The sequence below is a fragment of the Caloenas nicobarica genome, chromosome 15 (assembly GCF_036013445.1).
Source record: "Caloenas nicobarica isolate bCalNic1 chromosome 15, bCalNic1.hap1, whole genome shotgun sequence".
Lineage (NCBI taxonomy): Eukaryota > Metazoa > Chordata > Aves > Columbiformes > Columbidae > Caloenas > Caloenas nicobarica.
The window spans coordinates 8,229,080-8,249,377 of record NC_088259.1 but is presented as its reverse complement, the minus strand read 5'-3'; the positions used below and the strand labels follow the sequence as shown (position 1 = coordinate 8,249,377).

The window sequence follows — 20,298 nt, the reverse complement described above, 5'->3', positions numbered from 1 at the left end:
TCACCGGCTTCTGCCACAGTCAGGGATGAGCCTTTGCCCCTGGAGACCAGCTGCAGACACCAGCAAAGCAGCTTCCAGGGTGACAGCAGCTGCAGGGGATGAGGTTCAGGCAGAAGGGGAAGGATGGGCCGGCTGGCACTGCCACAGCACAACCCAGGGGACACCCAGTACCTGGCCTGGCTTGGCGTCTTCGCACACAGCAGCTTCGTAGGGGGTGGCGAGCTCGGGAGGATTGTCATTCACATCCAGGATACGGATACGCAGAGAGGCTCTCGACACCTGTGAGTGATTATCTGAAACAAAAGAAGCAGCAGAGCTGCAGCAGAAGCACCATGTGCTGCTAGCAGGGAGCAAACCCTCCTCATGTCTGTCTGTCCATCCGTCCGTCCAGAGGCCATTGCGGCCACGCAGCTGCTGCCAGCACAGAGGGTCCTGGCCCCGCTCCTCTCCTGCCCGTGGCACAGACCCTTTCCTCAGAGTGGCAGTGCCTACCGAGCATTGCTCAGCATCACCACACTCTTTTCCAGTACAGAAACCCAACGGCTGGGCTGCACACCAAGGACTCCCGAAATGCTGCTGCTGGCCTGACCACCCCTGGAAAAGCTGAGCAGCCCCAAACCCGCATGTGGGACAGGGACTGCATCGTGGGACAGGAATTACATCTACAGCTGGTGGGACAGGGATTGCATGTACAGCCCTGCTTGCTGCAGTGCCACCCCCCACAGCACGTGCTGCAAAGGTACATTGAGCCCTTGCTCTAAGATAATAAATCACTCTGGATAGCCTAATGTTTTCTGAAGCACCTCATGTGCTTCCAGAAATGAGAATTCCCTTATACTCCATCTCCTTTGTTTTACCCACAGGTTGCAACAGTGACAGCCCTGATACCTCCCTCCTCGCTCAGGCAGTTCTGCCTGTTTGTCTATAAAATTAATGCTGGCCCCCACAGATCAGGTGGGGAGAACCCAGGGGAGAGGAGATTTAGCGCTGCTCCATAATTAGCCAGGAACCTAAGCCCCCTCCCCAGAGCTGCCTTCACCCTGTTCTTTCGTTATCACTCCCTCTCACCCAGACCAGCTGCTCTGCTGATTAGATGGTTGTTTTCGGGGGAGGGAGGCAGAAGTCGTGACTAAAAGCCTAGAATGATGTGTTATTTTAAAAGGCATGTTGGTGCAGCGAAATAAACTGCAGTTGCCTTCAGTGAGAGAGGAGGGGGAGGCAGCGGGAGGGGAGGCGGAGGGTGCGCCTGATGCCCATCAGGGCCACAAACAAGCAGGAGGAAAAAGGGTTCAATTCCTGCAAGAAGGAGGATGACAGCATCCCATCACCTCCTCCTTGGCCGCAGGGAGATGGACACCTGTCCCTCCTCTCAGCTCCAAGGAGAGCTGGCATTGCCCTGCAGGCACTGCCTGGAGAGACAAGGAGATGCAGAACAAGGGAGGAAGAGCCCAGGATGAGAAGAGCCCAGGACCCATCTCTCCCCTTTCCTAACCATGACCCAGAGGAGCGGGTCCTCCCCCAACGCTGCCAGGACCATGAATGCATCGCAGGGCTGGGTTGGGACACACGGGTGAGCCTGAGCTCAGCAGCTCCCCTTTGAGATCACCCATCTGGAGGGATGGGATCAGTGTGTTCAGGGCTGGGCACAGCCACAGCTCTGTTCTGTTCCGCACCACCAGCAAGCAGCTGCCGGGGGTTTTGTTCTGTGCACGTGAGTGGGGTCACCCTGTGCCATGGCACAGTGCCAGGGACCCACGCCGACCCGGCTGCCGTAGCCATCACCGCCATCCCGCCCGCCTGAGCACAGCTCAGAGCACGGCTGCTCTTTCTAAACAGAGCCTGTCAGAAAAAAAGCCCCCTTTGCCCCTTCGGAACTGCTGAAGCCTGAGGCTCAAGCTCACTCCTGCTTCAGTGCTAGGGTTAAAATTTGACGTCTCCAGGAACATCAAGGTTAGAAATGCAACCATTGCATCATTGTCTGCTCTCTCACTGAGGCACACACATCAGGTTTTTTTTTTATTTTGGCTGTACCATGATCTAGTTGAAGGTTCCTCAAATGCTTTCTTTATCAGCCTCCCTCTTCCTTTGAGACAGTACCTGGATTTATGGGTGGAAAATATGAAAAATGGTCGGATGTATTTGAAAAAAATAATCTCCAAAATATCTCTGAAATATGTTCTCTGTAACTCATGTGGCATAAACTGAATTTATGATGGTCAGAACTGTGAATAAGATTGTTGGAGTACATCTGTGATGAAAGGCATGATGTGCCTCACTAATGCGGACTCCACAGCTGCAAGGCCAAGAGCTCTGACCTGCGCCCGCTCCGCACCCCGGGAGCGAGCACACGTGCCCCAACACGCTCCAGCGAGTGCTGCAGGGCAGGGACTGCCGCGGGCAGAGCAGCAGACGGGGTGGATGGGGCTGCAGGATGGCGCAGGAACGTGCCCTCGGAGAGCTCTGCCCAGCAGCACCCAGCTGGGGACAGGGCGGGGGGTGACACGTGCCAGCCGGGTGCCACGGGAGAGGAAAAGAGTCATCTTCCATTGCAGCATCTCTCCTCGGTATTCCAGCTCAGCTGACTGACATGCAAATTAGTTTAATTATTTCTTCTTCTAAAATAAATTATATTTTGCAGTGGCTGCAATATGTTGTGTCAGGCAAAATTACATTCAATATTTTTAAACTAATTGATGTCAGCCTGGAGAAAACCTGATTGACAGCAGCAAGGAAACTAGGCTGCTACCTAAACGCTTTCCCAAATTAAAATTAAACATGCTGTTTTTCTGCATTTCCTCCAGGAGTTGGAATGCTATTAATCTAAAAAGACTGAGGAAAGATACACAGAAGATACACAGAACGAGGGGGAGATGCTGGAAACACAGCAGCGCAGTCTGGGAGTTCCGGGCTGATGACTGGCAGCTGTCTTTGCCAACATGGGCTGAACCTGGGAGACGCTGGAGCCTGGCGCGATTGAGGGCCAGAGCTCTACCCTTCCCTCAGTGCTGCAAGCAGGACAGCGCAGGACGAGCAGCCAGCACGGCCCTGACCCCCGTGCTGAGCTCAGCTGGGACAGGCAGTACGGGGATGGGACAGGCAGCGTGGGGACAGGGGACAGGCAGCACAAGGGTAGGATGGGCAGCACCTTGGTTCTGAAGCAGGAGAAAGCCACAGCCCTGCTGCATGGCGATGCTGAGGCCAAGCCTCAAATACCTCAACTGAATCTTCAGCCACATCCCGAAGTACTTTTTCTTAAATTAAATTAACCATACGAGTGATCTGAACAGGACTATATCCTTTTCTTAAACATTCAGATGCAAAATGCCAACAACTTGCCCTCTCCCGGTTCCGGACCGCCAGCTGCCCGCTGGACGGACACCGAGCAGCTCCAGGCAGCTTTGCAGCAGTAGCGCACGGTAACAGCTGCACAGTGACCTCCTGCAGCAGGACCAGGGGGATCCAGGGTTACTGCTGCACTGGGATCCAACCCTTACCCCACCAGAACCTCACACAAACACACAATAAAGCACTTTCAACGCTTACACCCAAACCTCTGCTGTGGAGCTCCAAATGCAACCACCGCTGAGGCACACACAGCACTTGCACTCCTGCCTGCACACGTAGCCGTGCAGTGACACCACATGCAGAAAGGTGCTCTGCAGCTTTCTGGGGACTGGAGCAGAGTTTGGTGACAGCCCAGAGGATCGTGGCTGCTGATGTGGCCACAGCACCTGAGGAAACAGCTTGCAGGTGTCCTTGGGCGCAGTGCACAACCCACTCCCTTCTGCGTCAAGACCAAAGTGGTACAATACTGAATTAAAAATTTCTACATTAGTAGGGAAGCCAAAAGAATCAGGGGTGGAATTTATTCTGTGCTATCTCAGCAAACTGGGAGATCAAAATGCAGATTAGAAGACCAGGATGGGCCACTCTGCTTTCCAGCACTCGCACCAGGGCTGTGGAGCACAGTGGGGGGGTTGTAGATGTCAGTGCAGCCGCCTGACTGCAAAGCAGAGCTGATGGCAAGGACAGGGCAGGGCCATGCCAGGGGAATGGCTCGTCAGACACAGGCAGCTACAGCAGAGGCTGGAGCTGAAAATGCGGCTCCCAGCTGAGGGGAAGCAAAGCGGAAGCAGCAGTTAAGCCAAGTAACATATAAATGGCTCTCACCTCTCCTGAGTCCTGCCCGAACTCAGCAGCATGAGAGTCATTAAATCGCATCCAAACACAATGCTCTGATTAAAGCCAGTCTCCAGCAGGAAGATTTATCATCTCAATTACCAGCAGTGGACACAGCAGTCAAGGCCTCATCATTTTACATGAGCAAAGAGGAAAACAGGAAGAGAATCACTAATATTAGCCCAAGGAAGGTAAACAGCTTGCGAGCAAGATGAAGATTTATCTTTGGAAACACTTGGCCTGGTCCCAGGCCAGATTTGCTGAACAGCCTCCCTGCTCCCGCTGGCTGCCACGCTGCAAAGCCAAATACTCTACTGGTCACCAGCAGGGAAGGACCCACGCTGGCAGTGCCTGTTCCGGGGGGCCAGCCTGACCCCCCCACCAGCAGCAGGAGCCCCCAGGTGCAGCCAGGGTCCTTCTGCCTTCCCAACTGCTCCCCAGCTGCAAACACGCTCCCTGGGTTACCTGCAGACAAGGGATGCAGCCAGACATGGCCCCCGCTGCCGCAGACCCAGGGGCAGCCACTGCAACCTGTGGCGAACACCGCAGGGTCCTGCCAGCTTCCCCAGCCCAGACACCCCCGTGCTGCGAACTGCCGTGCCGGACACAACGACACCGGTGCGGAGGCTCCCTGCCGCCCCGCGCCCTCCCGTGCTGAAACCCCTCTGTCATGTGGAAGGCTGTACCTTTACAACTGCCCTTTCCGCCAGAGGATTCAGACATAAATTGTATTTTAAATTCAATATCAGTCATTAATATTTCATGATTACAAAACGTTAAGGATAATGTCACAGGGAGGAACGTCTGGGCAGTTAAAACGGATGAGTCAGAGCTCACCGATGGGAGCAGTCAGAGCACTGAAGAGTCTCCCCGGTTTGAAGCGATCCAGCCTGACAGGCTGTGCTGCCGGAGGGGAGCTGCAGCATTTACTGACTTGTTCTGAAATCCTAACCGCTGCCTGTAAATATTGCCCTTCTGATTCTTGTCACCTCACGTTTCCTCTGGATGCTGAGTTGTGCTGCAACACCACGACCCCCCATCTCCGGCCAGCGCCAGCAGAGCCTCCCCACGGAGCCCCGGCCGCTGCCCTCCCTGCGGGGAGGCCGGCAACGCCGGCACAGCTGCTCATCGCTGCGGGGCAGGGCTCACACAGCCCCGCAGCGCAGGGGCACCCCAGCTGCAGGCACAAAGCATCAGAGCACAGCGCCTGGCCAGGGCCACTGTCCCCTCCTCTCCTGGGCACCCCGGACCCCAGCCCTGCCAGGTTGGGTGGCTGCCACTGCGGGGGGCTGGTCCCACAGCAGGAACCCATCTCTGGACCCAACGTCAGCCGCTGACCTGGCTCCTTGAATGCAAATGGCATTTTCCTACTCAAGAATGAGCAAAGAAAGAAGCAGAACTGCTGAAGGGTCTTGGGGTGAAGCCGTGGAAAGCTCTCGCCTGCAGCCAGTCAGGTCTCGGCAGACATCGGCAGGTGGCCAAGGCGCTGGGCAGTCACAGCAGCTCCCTGGCACCAGCTGGTCCCAGGCCGCCCTGCCGACTTGTGCATCCAAAATATGGAAAGCTTTGAAGAATACAGCAATGCCTTTCTTCTTCCCAGCATGCTACCTGAGATTGAAGCCTCTTCTCCATCTTCAGGCTTGGAAAAACAAGGAACACAGAGCACTCCCTGGGGATCACAGGGCCAGATCCACCATCGCACATGGGACCTGCAAAGCCCACAAGCCAAGGCACCATGCAAACACAATGGAGGCAGCAGGATGCTCGGGGCAGCTTCCTACGTGCAGTGGAACATCTACAGGGAAGCAAAGCCTGCCCTTTGCTGCCATTATTTTATTTTCATTCCTCAAGAGGAGTTTATTCAGAGCTCCTTTGAGCAGCGGGACACAAATTTATTCTTTTCTTTCTTAACTGTAGAATAAAAGACAAACGGAACTTCTGCTGGAAGCGTCCACGCTAGGCTCCACCGCCCACATCACATGGAGGGAAAATAAACTACCAAAACCTGCAGAGCCACTAAGCTGTTCCCTCCCGGCTCTCCCAGCTGGGTGCAAGCAGATTCGGCAGCTCCTGTAAATACAGGCTAAAGGATAGCACAGCTGTAAGGGAAGAGATCTCCAGGGCTCTGGTGGGAGGGTCAGAATGGAGACCATTCCAGAAGAGGACAGAAGAGCTTCATCTCACCCTCCACCTGAGAGATTTCCTGGTGGGCTGCAGCCCACTGCTGCTGTGCTACCACCTCCCATCCGCTCCTTGCCAAGGCTGCAGCGCACCCGGGGTGGGGAGACCAAGGGCACGGGGACACCCAGAGCCAACACCCTGTGTTCTGGCACAGCCGCACATCCCCCGTGAGCCCCAGCAGGAGTGAGTGCTGGCAGCCACCTGTGCCCTAGGGCTGCAGGCGGTGGGACACCCACCGCAGCACACGGCTGAACGGGGGGGGACGCAGGTGACATGAACACAGACCCCTGGGAGCCCCCAGAGCCGCTCGGCAGATGTGAACGCAGGGAGGGATCTGCAAAGGGATGACTGGCAGAGCTGGCGCATAGATAACACAAATTTGATTAGCGTTCATCAAATATACTATTCGACCACGCTCCCTTATTTATGCTCGAGTCAGGAAGAGTATTTTTAGGTTGTCTAGGGAGATGTCAGACTCAGTGCTGCTGTGTCTTTTTTTTACTTCAGTGATAATTAACACTTGCATCTTGGTCACCTCTGCAGTGAAGGCACCCACACTGCCCCAGCACTCCTGCTCACCTGCTTCCATCGCCAGGACAGTGATGTTGTGCCATCCCGCCGTCTCCCGGTCAAGGACCTTTCCTATCACAATGGCACCTGTGTTGGCATCGATATCAAAGATCCTCTCTGTGTCGGTGCTGCGGTCGATGGCGTACCTGAGACCAGGCAAAAGGGAAACCGTGAACAGCTGGATGTGCCAAACCCAACCACCGCCAGCCCCAGGGGCACAGGGTTCTAACGCAGCAGCTCTCACTTTTCCTCTGCTGCAGTACAGTACATGTCTGTATCAGGCTACAAGCCCACAGCCCTCAAGTAAAATATTAAAGTGTGGCTTTTGATGCATAAAGTGGAACTAAGCACAGACTGTGGACAAGGGGGAAAAAATCCTGCTCTAATGGGAACCTTATAGACAGTGTGATATAGAAATAATGGGCTGTAACTCCACTCATGACTCTGGGAAGCTTCTGAGCTGTAGTTTCAGGAACAACACCAACCCAACCCAAGCAGCACACGGGCAGGCTGTGAGCCCGGCCTGCAGATAACCTGAACTGCTGCAGCTACAAATGTCCAGGACTCCTCTGAACCCAGACTGAACCCGTGAACTGCCCCAAGAACCCTGGCAGCAGAGGCGGCAATGGCCAGCATCCCCACAGCACATCACCCCTAGCAGCCCCAGGATTTGCCCTGGTTCAGGCTTCCCAGTGTCACAGGAACAAACTGAAAAGCTCCTCCAGCTCCACCCGGCCCCAGCTGCTCAGCAGAGACCCTTCCCATGCAGCTCGCACTCTTCAACTGCCCCAGTGCTGCCCCAGACAGCCCCTTCCCCGTGCCCACCGTCAGCCCGCCCCTCCCTGTGCCACCCTGGAGAACAAACTCCCTCCTCTGCCCAAAGGCATCTCCACAGCTCACGAGAAGACTCAGACACCTGGTTTAGCCCTGAATCCTTGCCCTGACACCATGAGCTCACGCACCAGCCCCAGTGGCACGTCCTGCATTTCCAACCATCACAGGCGGAACAAAGCAAGCTAACGTTAAATCAGGACACAGTCAGGTGTGTGCTCCTTGGAGGCAGGGACTGGAAGGGAAGCCCGATCCAGCTGAGGCCCTTGAGTGCAGCCGTAACACAAATAACAAACACCCCCACTGCAATCAGAATTAGAAATCCAGAAGGCCTACGAATCACAAACAATACAGCATAATGTTATTGTGTACAGCATCTTTCATACACACTGCATCCCAGAGTGCTTTACAGAATTAAATAATACAAGACAGCAAAGAGTACAAAGGATAAATTACCAAAAGGAGGGCTGTGAATAAATTAAAGCCTTCAGTCACATGTCCAACACCAGAAGGAAGACAAATGTGGGGACAAAGCAAGCTGCAAAGCTGATGAGACAGGACAGTACGGAGACACATCAGACAAGAGAAGCAGAGCAGGGCAGGCTCCAGGCCAGGAGCACGTCCTGGATGCTGGAGGTGCTCTACATGCTGCAGAGCAGCTTTCCAAGCGCTTGCACCTCACCTGGCAGAGTCCAGCTGTGGCCTGTGGGTCCATCGGCCACATGGCTCGCAGCTGAGGACACCAGCTCACCTTCCGCACGCAAGGATGGCCACTGCACAGAGGATTCGGTGGCCTCCAGCCCCCCTGTCCCAGCGACAGGGCCTCCTGTCCACACAGCAGGGCAGCTCCCTCCGATGGAGGCACATCCAAAGGCATTTATACACTGTTTATAAAGTGTTATACTGTACCACGTTAAATTCCCTAGCACTCTTCCTTTCAGACAGGGAAATCAGTGAGAAAATTCAACAGCACTTGCTTGTAGTTAAGGAAAAATGTTCAAAAAAAAATCACTATCTAAATTGCATCTGCATGCATGCACAGTGTTGCAGGTTCTGTGCCTGCGTGGCTGGCTTCCTCCCCTCCTTGCACCCAGGGGTGATGGGGACCTGCCACATAGAGCCAGGGACGAACTCAGGCACCCTGAACCACCTGCCAGGCACTTCCCAGCCACGCTGCATTTTCTGCCCCCGCTCCCAGCTGGAAACAGAACCTCTGCAGGCATGTAGCCAGCTCCAGGAGGGACAGTGACACTTCTTGGCATGTACTGCAGCCTCTCAGACACTCTGTGCTCGCTCACTGCAAAGGGGAAGGAGAGGTCTGGCCGCTCTGACTTGTACTCATCAGTCACATGTCCTGCTGGAAGGAGGAAGAGAAATCGGACGACAACACCCAATATCTTCGCAGTACTATAATTGATGCATTTGCAGAACTCCTTTCACTGCTCTCCCACTTCACCTGACCTCAAACACATCCTGTTCCTCCATTCTTTTAATCCTGTTAGAGTTCAAGGTGGGGCTTTGCTCTCCATATGCCTTCCCTGCTTCTCGGGTAAGCACATGCCTGTTTTGTTCACACTCATGTCAGTGCTGCACAACCAACCATGTCTGCAAAAAATAGCTACACAGAAAAACCCAGTTAGGGACATCCCTGAGCCCAGAAACCTCTGACACCGGTTGCCTGCACGGCCAGAGGTCAGGAGGCTGGTAGGGAGAGCTCTGCCTTGTGCCACCCGTAACCTTGTCTTACACTTCTAATTGTTTTGCTGCCAAAGTTGTCTTCTGTCACCTCCAAATTGTCTGCTGAGGACTGACTGCCTGTATCCTATGGCAGGGCATAAACCAAACCAGAAATCTGGTCCCTGTGTCACCAGCACTACACAGAGAGCTGCCACCTTCTCAGCACCGCACCAGAGGAAGGAGACAGAGCTGAGTGTTGCCTGCACTTGCCAGAGAAGCGGGGCTGACGCTGCTTCTGCGCTCGGGGGTTTTGGGGGGGCCAGACCAGGCGGGGCTGCAGCTCCATCTGTGCCAAGTGCTGTGGAGCCCTGGGCTGGCACAAAGCTGGGGACCAAAGGGACGGAGATGTCCATCTGTCCGTAAGAGCCACAACCTGCCCAGAGCTGCAGATCAAACCGCTCCACGCTGCTCTACACAAGAGACCTCCCCTTCCCAGAGCTTATGGCTGACCCTGTGCTTGAGCGGCTGGAACAAGAAGCTACCCACTGCGCTCAGTTTACATCAGTTTGTGCAATACGATCTTTACCAAAGTCTGTGCCTACCATCCATAAGCCTCTCCACCTCCAGTAGTCCAGCTTCATATTCATCCATCCCACTGAAGCCAAACAGAGCTTTTCTCCTGGGATGGGGCAGCAATCGATCCCTGGGGCTTCCAGGTACCCAGAGACAGGACAAGTTCCTTCCTCCTGCATGGAACAGCAGTCTGATTGTAATGCAGACTGTGTCATCCGTCTTCCCCTCTTCCTGCTGGCACTGCCTGTTGGTTTGGATGTTACAAGTGACTGCTTAATTTAGACAGCTTTCTTGGTGCTCATCTTTCTCCTGAATGCATTTCTCAAGCAGTTTGTTTCACTTCTCTCCCTGAGAACAAGGAGCACATTTTATGCCATGTGTTTTCTTAATAGGGAGCTTTTCAAAGACTGTGTGAAAAGCTTTTTGTTGTGTTTGTTTTTTCCTCCTCTCTCTTTTGTGTTGAAGCAGGTTGTAGTTCTTGCTGTGCTGTTGGAGTCTATAAAATGCCCATGTCCAACACGTGTCTCCGGATTTGGTGAATGCCAAACAAGAGTATCTCTGAGAACCTTAAATCCCAAGCAACATCTTCCCACTGCTGATAAAGCCCGGAATGTACACAATAAAAGCACAGGCTCCCACTGCAGAGAGAAAAACAAAAGGCTCCCATACAAACAGCCTCACGTACACAGACAGTCTATCACTGTATTACCTCATACAATGGCTCAGCTGAGAAAAATTGCACCATGCCCAGGAAATGCACAGCTAAAGCCAAAAAGCCAACTGGAAACTAAATTCTGTCTGAAAAAAAGAGTGGTTCCAGCTTTTGTTAGGCAACAAACAAAGATGGAATAAAATAAAAAGCACCAGTCCTTTAGAAAGGCATTACTGCCTGTACCACGGTGGGTTTCCACGTTCCCTCCAGGATGTGCTGAACTCCAGGGTGAGTCCCCGCGTTGCAGCGTCGGCACCGGAGGGTGTCCCTGTGCCAGCCCCACACTGGGGCTGCTCATCCCCACGCTCCAGCTCTCCTCGCAGCCGGGGCTCCACATCCATGGCAGCTGGGACAGGGCAGCGTGCGCAGCCTCCGGGATACCTCCAAAAACCGGGGAGCTGGATGCCCCTTCAGCCTCCATGTCTTGGTAGCAGTCACCCTGCAATGCAGCCCAGCTTGTCTGGAGAGGATTTGTTCTCATCCCAAGTGGCCAAATTGCTGTGGGACAAGCGGACGGATCAGCAGGAGCGCAGGGCAGCCCCAGGCTGAACCGTGCCCCCAGCAGCTGCTCCAGGCTGGATGGGGCAGAACCCACACAGCCCTGGTTGTGCTGGCCTGCGGATGGAAACAAAGAGCCAAGGGCACCTCCTTTCCCATTTGGCTTCCCAAACCTTGTTATTGGCAGCCTGGTGTCAACAGGACCTGGAAACGCTGCCAGAGCTGATTTTTGCTCTGCTGTCTCTGGCAATTCTTGTTCTTTTCTGCCTAAAGGGGAGAGTGCATCTTATCATGACAGAAGGTTGCGGCTCTCTCCTACTTACAGGGCTGAGCCAACGCACAGACCAGAGTCCAGGACACAGCAGTCACCGCAGAAACAGAGCCGTGTCTTTGCTCCCACCTCTGGCAGATGAGTTTCAGGAAGTTAAAGAAATCCACTGAACTGCAGCAACTTGAAAGAGTTCATACCAACTTCAAGGAGCCGAGGATCAAACGCTGGTCATGCCGTCAGGGCCAGCTGCTCTCTAATGTATCAGAGGTGAAGTACAAGTGCTGGCTTCCTGTGACTGTACTTTGGAGCAGCACACTTGAAATGTGAGGTGACTTACTGCCGTCTCCTGCTGACGGGTTAGTGTCACATCCTGGCAGGGTGCTGCAGGATGCTTGCATTAATGTTTGTGCACCACCTTGAAGCCGTGAACAGCTGCCTACGTGGCAAAGTATTTTATTAAATCACCTGGCAAGCCAGAGGACAGGAAAGCAGGAGGGATCCAACAGCACCTTCCTCCTGCATTGGTGCCACATCAGCACAACCAGTATAAACCTGCATCTGCACCTGGTAGGTGTTGAAGTGCTTGGGAAGGCTCAACTGCTCGCACTCCCCAAGCAAGCACCAGGGAGCATCACAAGGGGATGGAGCCGCCACTGCTCCTGACAGCAGGGACAGCAAGAACAGAGAGGAGTGGAGAGATAGAGACCAAATGCCACAGGGGAGCAGGGGGGACGCAGGATGAGCTGCCTGCGCCAGGGATACCTGGCAGGAGGACACAGATTTGAACGTATCAAGCCTCACAAGGGAAAACACGCTGCAATTCCCAAGCTGCAGCAGATGCCGGGGAGTCCTGTTGGCTGGGGGCTTGTACCTGAGCACAAGGCGTTGCCTTGTCTGACACTGAGCTCACTATAAGAGACATTCACAGAGCAAAGTTTGGGCTCTAACCCTCTTGCTCCTGCTGAACACTTGAATCTGCTTCTCTCTGCTCCAAGTCCCCATCACCTTCTGCACAGCAGCAGAAAGCCTCCCTCCTCTGCTTTCTTTTGTTCTGTCTGCAAACAATGCAACAAGCTCCATGGGGAAGCAGCACAAAGAACAAGAGAAAACAAGAATAAGAATAGTTCTGTCCCCAAGGCCCCTTCCCTACAATTACAGATCAGAAAATAAAATCTATGTTCTGTAGCACTGCTAGAAACAGTCAAGTGATAAAGCACATGCACACGTGTACGCTCACACAGATGTGTAGAAGGACTGCACACACCTGAAGAGTGCAAGCTAACAGCCGCATGCTCAGGGCAGGCCACAGAGAAAGAAATCAGACACGTGGCCTGAACGTCGGCAGCTACACGACGAGGTGAGCAGAGGTATTTTGAGAATGTGTCCAACAGGCAGCACAGATTAGTGCAGGTGGTGCAGCCTCACACACGCAGTTCCAGTTCCTGCCATGCCAAGGCTGGTTTCATTCACATTCATCTCTGTCTCCATTTCCATGAAGATCTGGAGAAACCCCTCACCCCACCTTGAATCGGTTTGCTCCCCATGGCTGCACAGTGCGGGAGCTCAGCAGCCCGAGCACCTGCGTGGGGACATCATCAAATGGGGTCAGTACTGCAACTGAGCCCCCCGGCCACATCCTCCAGCCCACATCCCTGTCCTGCGGCAGCCCAGTTTATCTCTGCCTGGGACGGGCTCCCTGCAGAGCTCTCAGATGCGAAGCCACCGCTGCTCATTTGAAGCGAGCCCTGCCGTCACCTGGCACGAGAACACACATTTCAAGGAAATTTTCCACACTGAGGATGTTTTCTGAACACCAGCTTTCCAACCCAACTGCTTGCGACTCAGGCCAGTTGGCAGAGCCAGACGGCTGCTTTGTGCCTTAGGTAATAACAATTTAACAAGGTAACAATCTCTTTAGCCACAGATTAAATGGAAATGGGAAATGTCCTGTGCAGATAAGCTCTGCCTGCATTATGTCCCCTGCCCAAATATAAACTCCTCTGATCTTTGATCCCTACGCACACATGCACACGCACACAGACAAGCTGTGGCTCTGCACCTCCCGAGCCTCACCTCATGTCATCTTCATCTCCGCCCTCCAGTCAGCTCTGGTTGCTCATCTGGCCTGTCCCACGCACCACTGTCAATGCCTTGCTGTCAGCAGCAAGGACACATGCATGTCACCCAGCCACTGTCCCCGACACTCCCTTGCCACTCAAACCTGTCACTTGCCAGTGACGTATCTGTCACCTGCCAGATGGCTGCTCTGCTTGTGCACAGGCTGCCACTCACCTGCAGCTGCCTGTCCCAAAGGACACACTCACCCACTTGGCCACGCGTGTGGCACTTGTCACCTTCACTGCCTGTCCTCTGTCACCACCTCCCCTCTGCCCCGGCCAAGGCCACAAGGACCCCAGGCCACGTGTGTCCCTTGCAGGTGACCCCATGCCCACTGCTGGAAGGAAGACACGAGGTTCAGGCAGCTGCTTTACCGGACAGGATGGTTTGCTGTGTCCGGGTCGAGCGCAGTGACCACCCCCACAACAGAGCCAACATGCGCGTCCTCCTGGACCTCCATCAGGTGGGACGTGGGACGGAACTCAGGGGGCTCGTCGACGTCCAGCACCGAGACCCGCACAATGGTCTGGTCCCGGAAGGTGCCCAGGTCCACGAACCGCGGGTCCACGAACTTGTTGAGGGCCTCCACCACAACAGTGTGCACTCTCTTTGACTCGTAGTCAAGAGGCTGGAATGACAGGAGAGCATTAGCCATGCCCAGCCCGAGGAGACCCCGCTGCCCCTTCCTTTCAGAGACACGAGGGGCAGCACCTCCGCCAAGGCGGGGAGCTGCCGTGCCCATGCAGCCAGCAGCGCGAGGCCGAGGGGGCAGGAGGAAGAGGAGGCTCCAGCCAATCCCCCAGGGCCCTTGGGCAGCCAGGAGTCACGGGGAAGGCAGCACCCTGTGTGCTGCAAGGGAGTGAGTTTTGGTCATTAATCACTCTATTATTTCTACAGCGGAGGCAAGCTGACTGCAGCGGCCTTGGTGAACAATCAGTCTCTCTCGCCTGCATCAAGTGTTTGCTTGGTTGTTTTTGCCACCAAAAGCAGATACAGTTGAAGTGCTGTTGGTCAGCTATAGGAATTACGTGGGCGTATTTCTCCCCTAACAGGTGCTATCAATAACAGCTGTGAGTGCTGGTCTGTAGCCCTGTGTGCAGCTCCAGCTCCGCTCAGCTCACTGCTGGGCAGGCTCCAGCAGGCACCGCGTTCCCGCTGTTCTCCAGCCTTCCCCAGACACAGCTCCGCGTGTGCACCCAGGCAGAACAGAGGCAGGTCTCTCCCTGCACCTGCAGGCACAAAAATGCAACTGCTACAGCTAGAGCAGTGCTCAGAGAAGCATTTATGTCAGCTCAAATGCAGCAGCAGGGCTCCCCAAAGGAAAGGGCCCTCCCAGAGGTCTGTGCCCTCCCTACTCAACCAGCTTTCCTCATCTCTCACCTTCTGTACCATGATGATAGCCTCTTGGGTATTGCTGTCCGTGGTGACTCTGAACATCTCCACCCCCTCCTCATCCTTCACCTGATACATCATGTCTGTGTTCTCCCCGACGTCAGAGTCCTCTGCCTTCACCCTCCCAATGGCAGTGCCCACTGGGGCAGTTTCAACAATGCTGAACTGATACATCTCTGGAGGAGAAAAAGGTACTGGGGTCACTGCTTCTGTCTTTGAACCCCCTTCAGCCTGATACAGCCCTTTACATACATCCCTGGGGGGAATCCTAGACTACGAGCTCTGCTCAAGCTCTAGCAGTGTCTATAGTCCAGAATGCCCTATGAGGAGAAACACATATGCCAGCCAAAAAAAGGGCCAAGGGAAGATAATTGGGGGTGTTTCAACGTGCCAGGTGAAGCAAGGGCTGATTTCTCTGTATGGACACTGCCCTGCAATCAGAGTTTTCTGATTCATTGCAATATTTACCAGTTCTAATTTCTGGGAGATGCAGCTAAAGAGCTGAGCATCCTCCAGCTGCAGCTGCTCTGCCGGCCCGGTGCTGCCGGTCTCCACAGCTGCTGTGGCCCACGGAGGTCGCACAGCCCACTCCTCACAGCAGGATCTGCATTTGGAGAGGGCTCAGAGAAGACAGGAGCCTGAGCCACAGGCTGCTCACGGTGACTTGGAAAGCAGAGCTGTCCTGTGATGGGCTGCTGAGCTGGGCCATGTTGCAGTGCCGCATGCTGAGCTCTGATGTGGCAGCCAGGAGGGGCCAGGCCGGCAGCGTGGCCCTGCCTGAGCCCCAGGAGACGAGACCAACAGGCTGCCCTCTGCCCGGCACAGCGCGGAGCGGTCAGGACAGGGCCGGCTCTGCTCTCCCCACCACAGCCCTGCTCAGGACCATCACCAGGGCCTTGGACAGGCTTGGCCGGGGCTGCTGCCCCTCCATCACAGCGCAGGGATGCGCTCAGAGCCAGGCAAGGGGCTGCGTGTGCCACCATCCCCAGTGCTGCCAGTGTCCCCCAGTGCTGTCACCCTGCAGCCCCGTGCCAGGCTGTGCCAGGAGCTGAGCTCCTGTCCCACCCCCACCCCGTGCTCACCCCCACCCGCTGCCAGGACTCACTCTGAGGGAAGCGCGGTGGGTTGTCATTGACATCGGTGATGACAATGGTGACTGTAGTGGATCCAGACAGGCCACCCAGCTGTCCCGCCATGTCCGTGGCGCGGATCACCACCTCATACCGGTCCTGCGTCTCCCGGTCCAGGTCAGCCACGGCTGTGCGGATCACACCTGCAAACCGCAGCATAGTGTGAGCACAGGCAGGTCGCAAAAGCACCCACGGAGTCGTGGACAAGGCTGGAAGGGGCTGGAAATCACCTTGTCCAAGCCCCAGCTCTAAACAGGATCAGCTCAATCTTCCCCAGTCCCTCTGCATATGGCAGATGCTCCAACATGTCACCAATCTCCATGGACCCTCCCTGGACTCACTGCGGTATGCCCATGTCTCTCTTATATTTGGCAGCCCAGAACCAGACACGGCACTCATGTCATGTCACCACAGCTGAGCAGAAGGGACAGGTCACCCCCTTGGCTGCTGGTGATGCTCTTCCTAACACAGCCCTGGGTGCTGTTTGCCTCCTTTGGCAACCACCACCACCTGCGGGGCCCCGGCACAAAGGGGAGCAAACCCTCCTGCAGCCCTCACAGAGACCAGGTAAGTGAAAGCTGAGTGAGGGGAGAAATGGGGTCTGGAGAGAAGAACAAGCCCAGTGGTTGTTGGCCATGCAGAAACATCCTGAAAATCCCCCCAGAGCCCAGGAACGGCCACAGGCCCAACCTGAACCCCACAAGTCTCTGTGGCCGATTCCCGGGCACATTGTGTGAAAGGTTTCTGGCTGATGCTTGTGTCGCAGGCAGCCAGCGGCTCCGGCACCAGACCCCAGCTCAAAGTAGGTTTGTGCTCCTCTCAAAGGCCAGGAGTGGGTGGAGGATCGGCGGGGCCAGAGGCACAGCAGCGAGGACTCACCAGACACAGGGGCTGCACTGGGACCGGCCCGAGGTTTGCACAGAAAGGCTGAGTCACAAACCCCTCTGGCACAAACCCACAACAGCCCACCTACCCTCACCTGCTCAGGTGGAAGCCAGGCAGCACTCCGGTCCCAGCCCACAGTGCCGAGCTGTTTCACTGGTGCCTCCTGGCCCAAGGGTGCGTGGAGACCCATATTTGATCTGGGGAATGAGGGGGACAGTCTATTTCCAAGTGTCTATCTGCAAAAACCCCTCATTTTCAAGTGCCCCTCTAAGTTAAGGAGACCAGAGATGATATATATGCTCTGTGCTAGGGGCCGAGTGTGCACCAGAGACTGTAAACCTTAACAAAATGTATGGTATGCTAGTACTTTTAATGAAATGCAGTCTCTTAAAAATATGTGTTTATAGGTCTTCAGTAGTCATCTGGGCTTGGGGGAAATGACCAGAACTAAAATATAAAGGAATGTAAAACAAGAAACAAACAGTAGTAAAACCCAGAAAACACTGTGAATGACAAGAGTTACAATTTCCTGTGTCACCCAGGAGAATTTCATTTACATGGAAACAAAGCAGAGAAGAAATATTTTGAGAATGAAAGAAAGAAATGACTCTGCCCTAAGGTGGCACCAGGGGCACACATGAGTGCTTACACAGATGCAAGGTCATTAGCTGCACATTCCCAGTCCCGCTATCCCAGCAACACCCCAAAACAGCCAGAAATCAGCTTAAAATCCCCTCCAGCTCAGTTTCTTAACATTCCCACAGATTTTAGACATTTATTTTCTGGTTTTGTAATTGCTTTCTCTCTTCCAGGCTTTTCTGTTTAAATATTAACTTCACCTCCTCCTACTGTGAATCTTGGTTGCTGTCAGGTAAGGTGCTGAGAGGGTTCCCTGGCTGTGCAGGTGTGACCTGGAGGGGACAAGGAGCTGCTCCCTTGCCAAGCAAACAGCAGAGAATCATCCAGTTGCTCTCAGCAACTTGCAAGACATTTCATGACAAGCAAAGCATCATCAATGGCAGAGCGTCGGAATGGCAAAGCACCACAGCCGCCCAAGCAGGTGCTCCTGGGCAGCCTCAGCGCAGCCCCAGCACAGCGAGGAGCGCTGGCTGCCAGCGGGCTGCACCGAGAGATGTGGCCTTGGGCCGTGCCCCGGGGCTCCCAGGCATCTGCCCTCCACAGGCAGCAGCTCGTCGGGGTGACCCTGTGCCCCTCTGACACGGCTCCGGTGGATGGCTCGCAGGCAGTCGGGGTGACCCTGTGCCCCTCTGACACAGCTCCGGTGGACGGCTTGCAGGCAGGAGCCGCAGCTGCCATGGCCCAAGGGCAGCCAGAAATGCCACTGAGCTGGGAGGGTGAAATTCCCCCTGCCCCGTGCATGACATTACAGGTGCGGCAGGAGCTGGCAACACTGTTCTGGAGACATTTATCTCTCCTTGCTTTCTGAAACTAGCAATTATTCCGGTGATTATCATTGTTAGGATTTATTATAAAGACATAACCACCATTTCAGATCCTTGCAGCTCTCACGGATAGGCACAATTTCACCCAGCTTCCCTCGTTCCTCTGTCATTTCGGTTCTGTAATTACCTGGACTCCCACTGCCTTCAGCCTCATGAATCAAGGGGAGGTTTGTCTCACCCACCATCTCTCAAGCACTTCCAGCATCTGCCTGTTCACACGCTCGGGTAACTCTCAGCCCTCATATCGCTCGATCACCGAGGTCCACGCTCCAGCACGCAGGATTCCTGCCAGAGAGCATCCCAAGCCCTTCACTGGCAGACAGTGAGGGTTCACCCCGCAATGGGTCTGTTCAGAGGAAGCCGTTTGAGCAGGAGTCCCACCCCACCTTGTGCAAAGGGGCTGAGGGAGCACGAATGGGGGATAATGAACATGCCCAAACCGCAGCCTCCGATCAAGCGCAGGCAGCACCGGTCTCGCACAAACTGTGTCCCTCAGCTGCCTCTGCTTGTAGGACTCTCCTGCCACTCCACCATGCATACAAAACCGTTATATCTGGGCAAGCGCTATCGCATTGAAATCTAAGCAATTCTGTTAATTAACAGGGTCTGAAGCATTTTATAATGAAAATGATTCATGTCAGCACAATAGTGATGAATTGGGATGAGAGGGAAAAAGCTCATGCATTCACCCAAGCTGTAATGACTTAACTGAGCTGCTCGTAATGATACAGCTCATAATACACCATGCAAGATGGGAGGAAAGTGCTCGGGTGCTTCCCAGAACACCCCCAAGGTCACCCGTCCCACCAGGGAGCAAGCCCAGGCCATCTGCACCTGCAGCGCTGGGCACACAAACAGCCCCAGCCAGCTCCAGTTTTTCTAGTGGCACAAGGCAGACAAAACCCTTCTCTTCGACAAGGGTGCAGACCGTGAGCAGAAACGACCTCCTGCTGAGATGCACACTGTCCAGCCCACCCTGGAAAACTGAGGGTCTGATGCAGATGAACGGCCCCAGGCCCCTAAAGCCCCAGCAGGATTGTCACCAAGAAACATGCTCCCCCTAAAGCTGCATGGATCACACCAGGCTACCATCCCAAGTGTCAGGCTGGTTTTTGTCTTTTAAGCTGACGTATCACTTACTATTTGCCAGCAGCCTTGACAAATCAGGGTCTCCAAACATAGTCCACACCAATTCCTTGAATACAGCACCGTGTGCTGCTATAAACACCCACCAGCAGCAAACTTGCACAGTCTCACATCCTAGAGATAGAAGTGCCTCTGGTCCTAAAACCTGAGCCCCAGGGACTCTGCAAGAGCAGCAGAAAGCATTGCGGGCAGACATGTTCTCAGGGCGCAGAGACAGAAGAGGCAGGACCTCCCCCACTGTGTGTAGAACATGGATCCGCGCTATCATCTCCCAAGATTCACTTTCTTTCCAGACAGAAAAACTGCCAAACTTTGTCCTTCCCAGACACTGCTAACAAAGCAAGAACAACTTCCAGCTCAGACTCATCTCCCCAGTTCTTGTCAGCATCTGTTACAGTTGAATAACACAGACGCATGGTGGCAGACCCTGTGGTACAAGGCATATGTGGCTTTCCAGCATGATCCAGGTTAATCAGTATAATTACCAGGCAAGGGGACACTTACAGCATCACATAAATACCGTCAAATCTGCTCAAACAGCAGAGACTCTTTGGGTGATAAAACCAAAGCAGGACACTGAGTGCACTCAGCAGATAACTGCCTTCCAGGGATTCCACCATCATGGGTTTTGCTTTGCTCTCGGATACTTCTAGCTCAGATGTCCCTGGAGAC

At 54.4% G+C, this 20,298-nt stretch overlaps 1 protein-coding gene across 1 annotated transcript in view; it reads right to left on the bottom strand.

Moving 5' to 3' along the window:
• CDH22 (cadherin 22) overlaps nucleotides 1–20,298 on the bottom strand; it is a 51,741-nt gene that overhangs the window by 10,436 nt on the left and 21,007 nt on the right. Inside the window, exons 4-8 of the mRNA XM_065645932.1 lie at nucleotides 16,108–16,275; nucleotides 14,991–15,178; nucleotides 13,985–14,238; nucleotides 6,940–7,076; nucleotides 172–293 (exon numbers count right to left, since the gene is read on the bottom strand). Of these exons, the coding sequence (XP_065502004.1) occupies nucleotides 172–293; nucleotides 6,940–7,076; nucleotides 13,985–14,238; nucleotides 14,991–15,178; nucleotides 16,108–16,275 (869 nt within the window). The remainder of the gene's footprint in view (nucleotides 1–171; nucleotides 294–6,939; nucleotides 7,077–13,984; nucleotides 14,239–14,990; nucleotides 15,179–16,107; nucleotides 16,276–20,298) is intronic.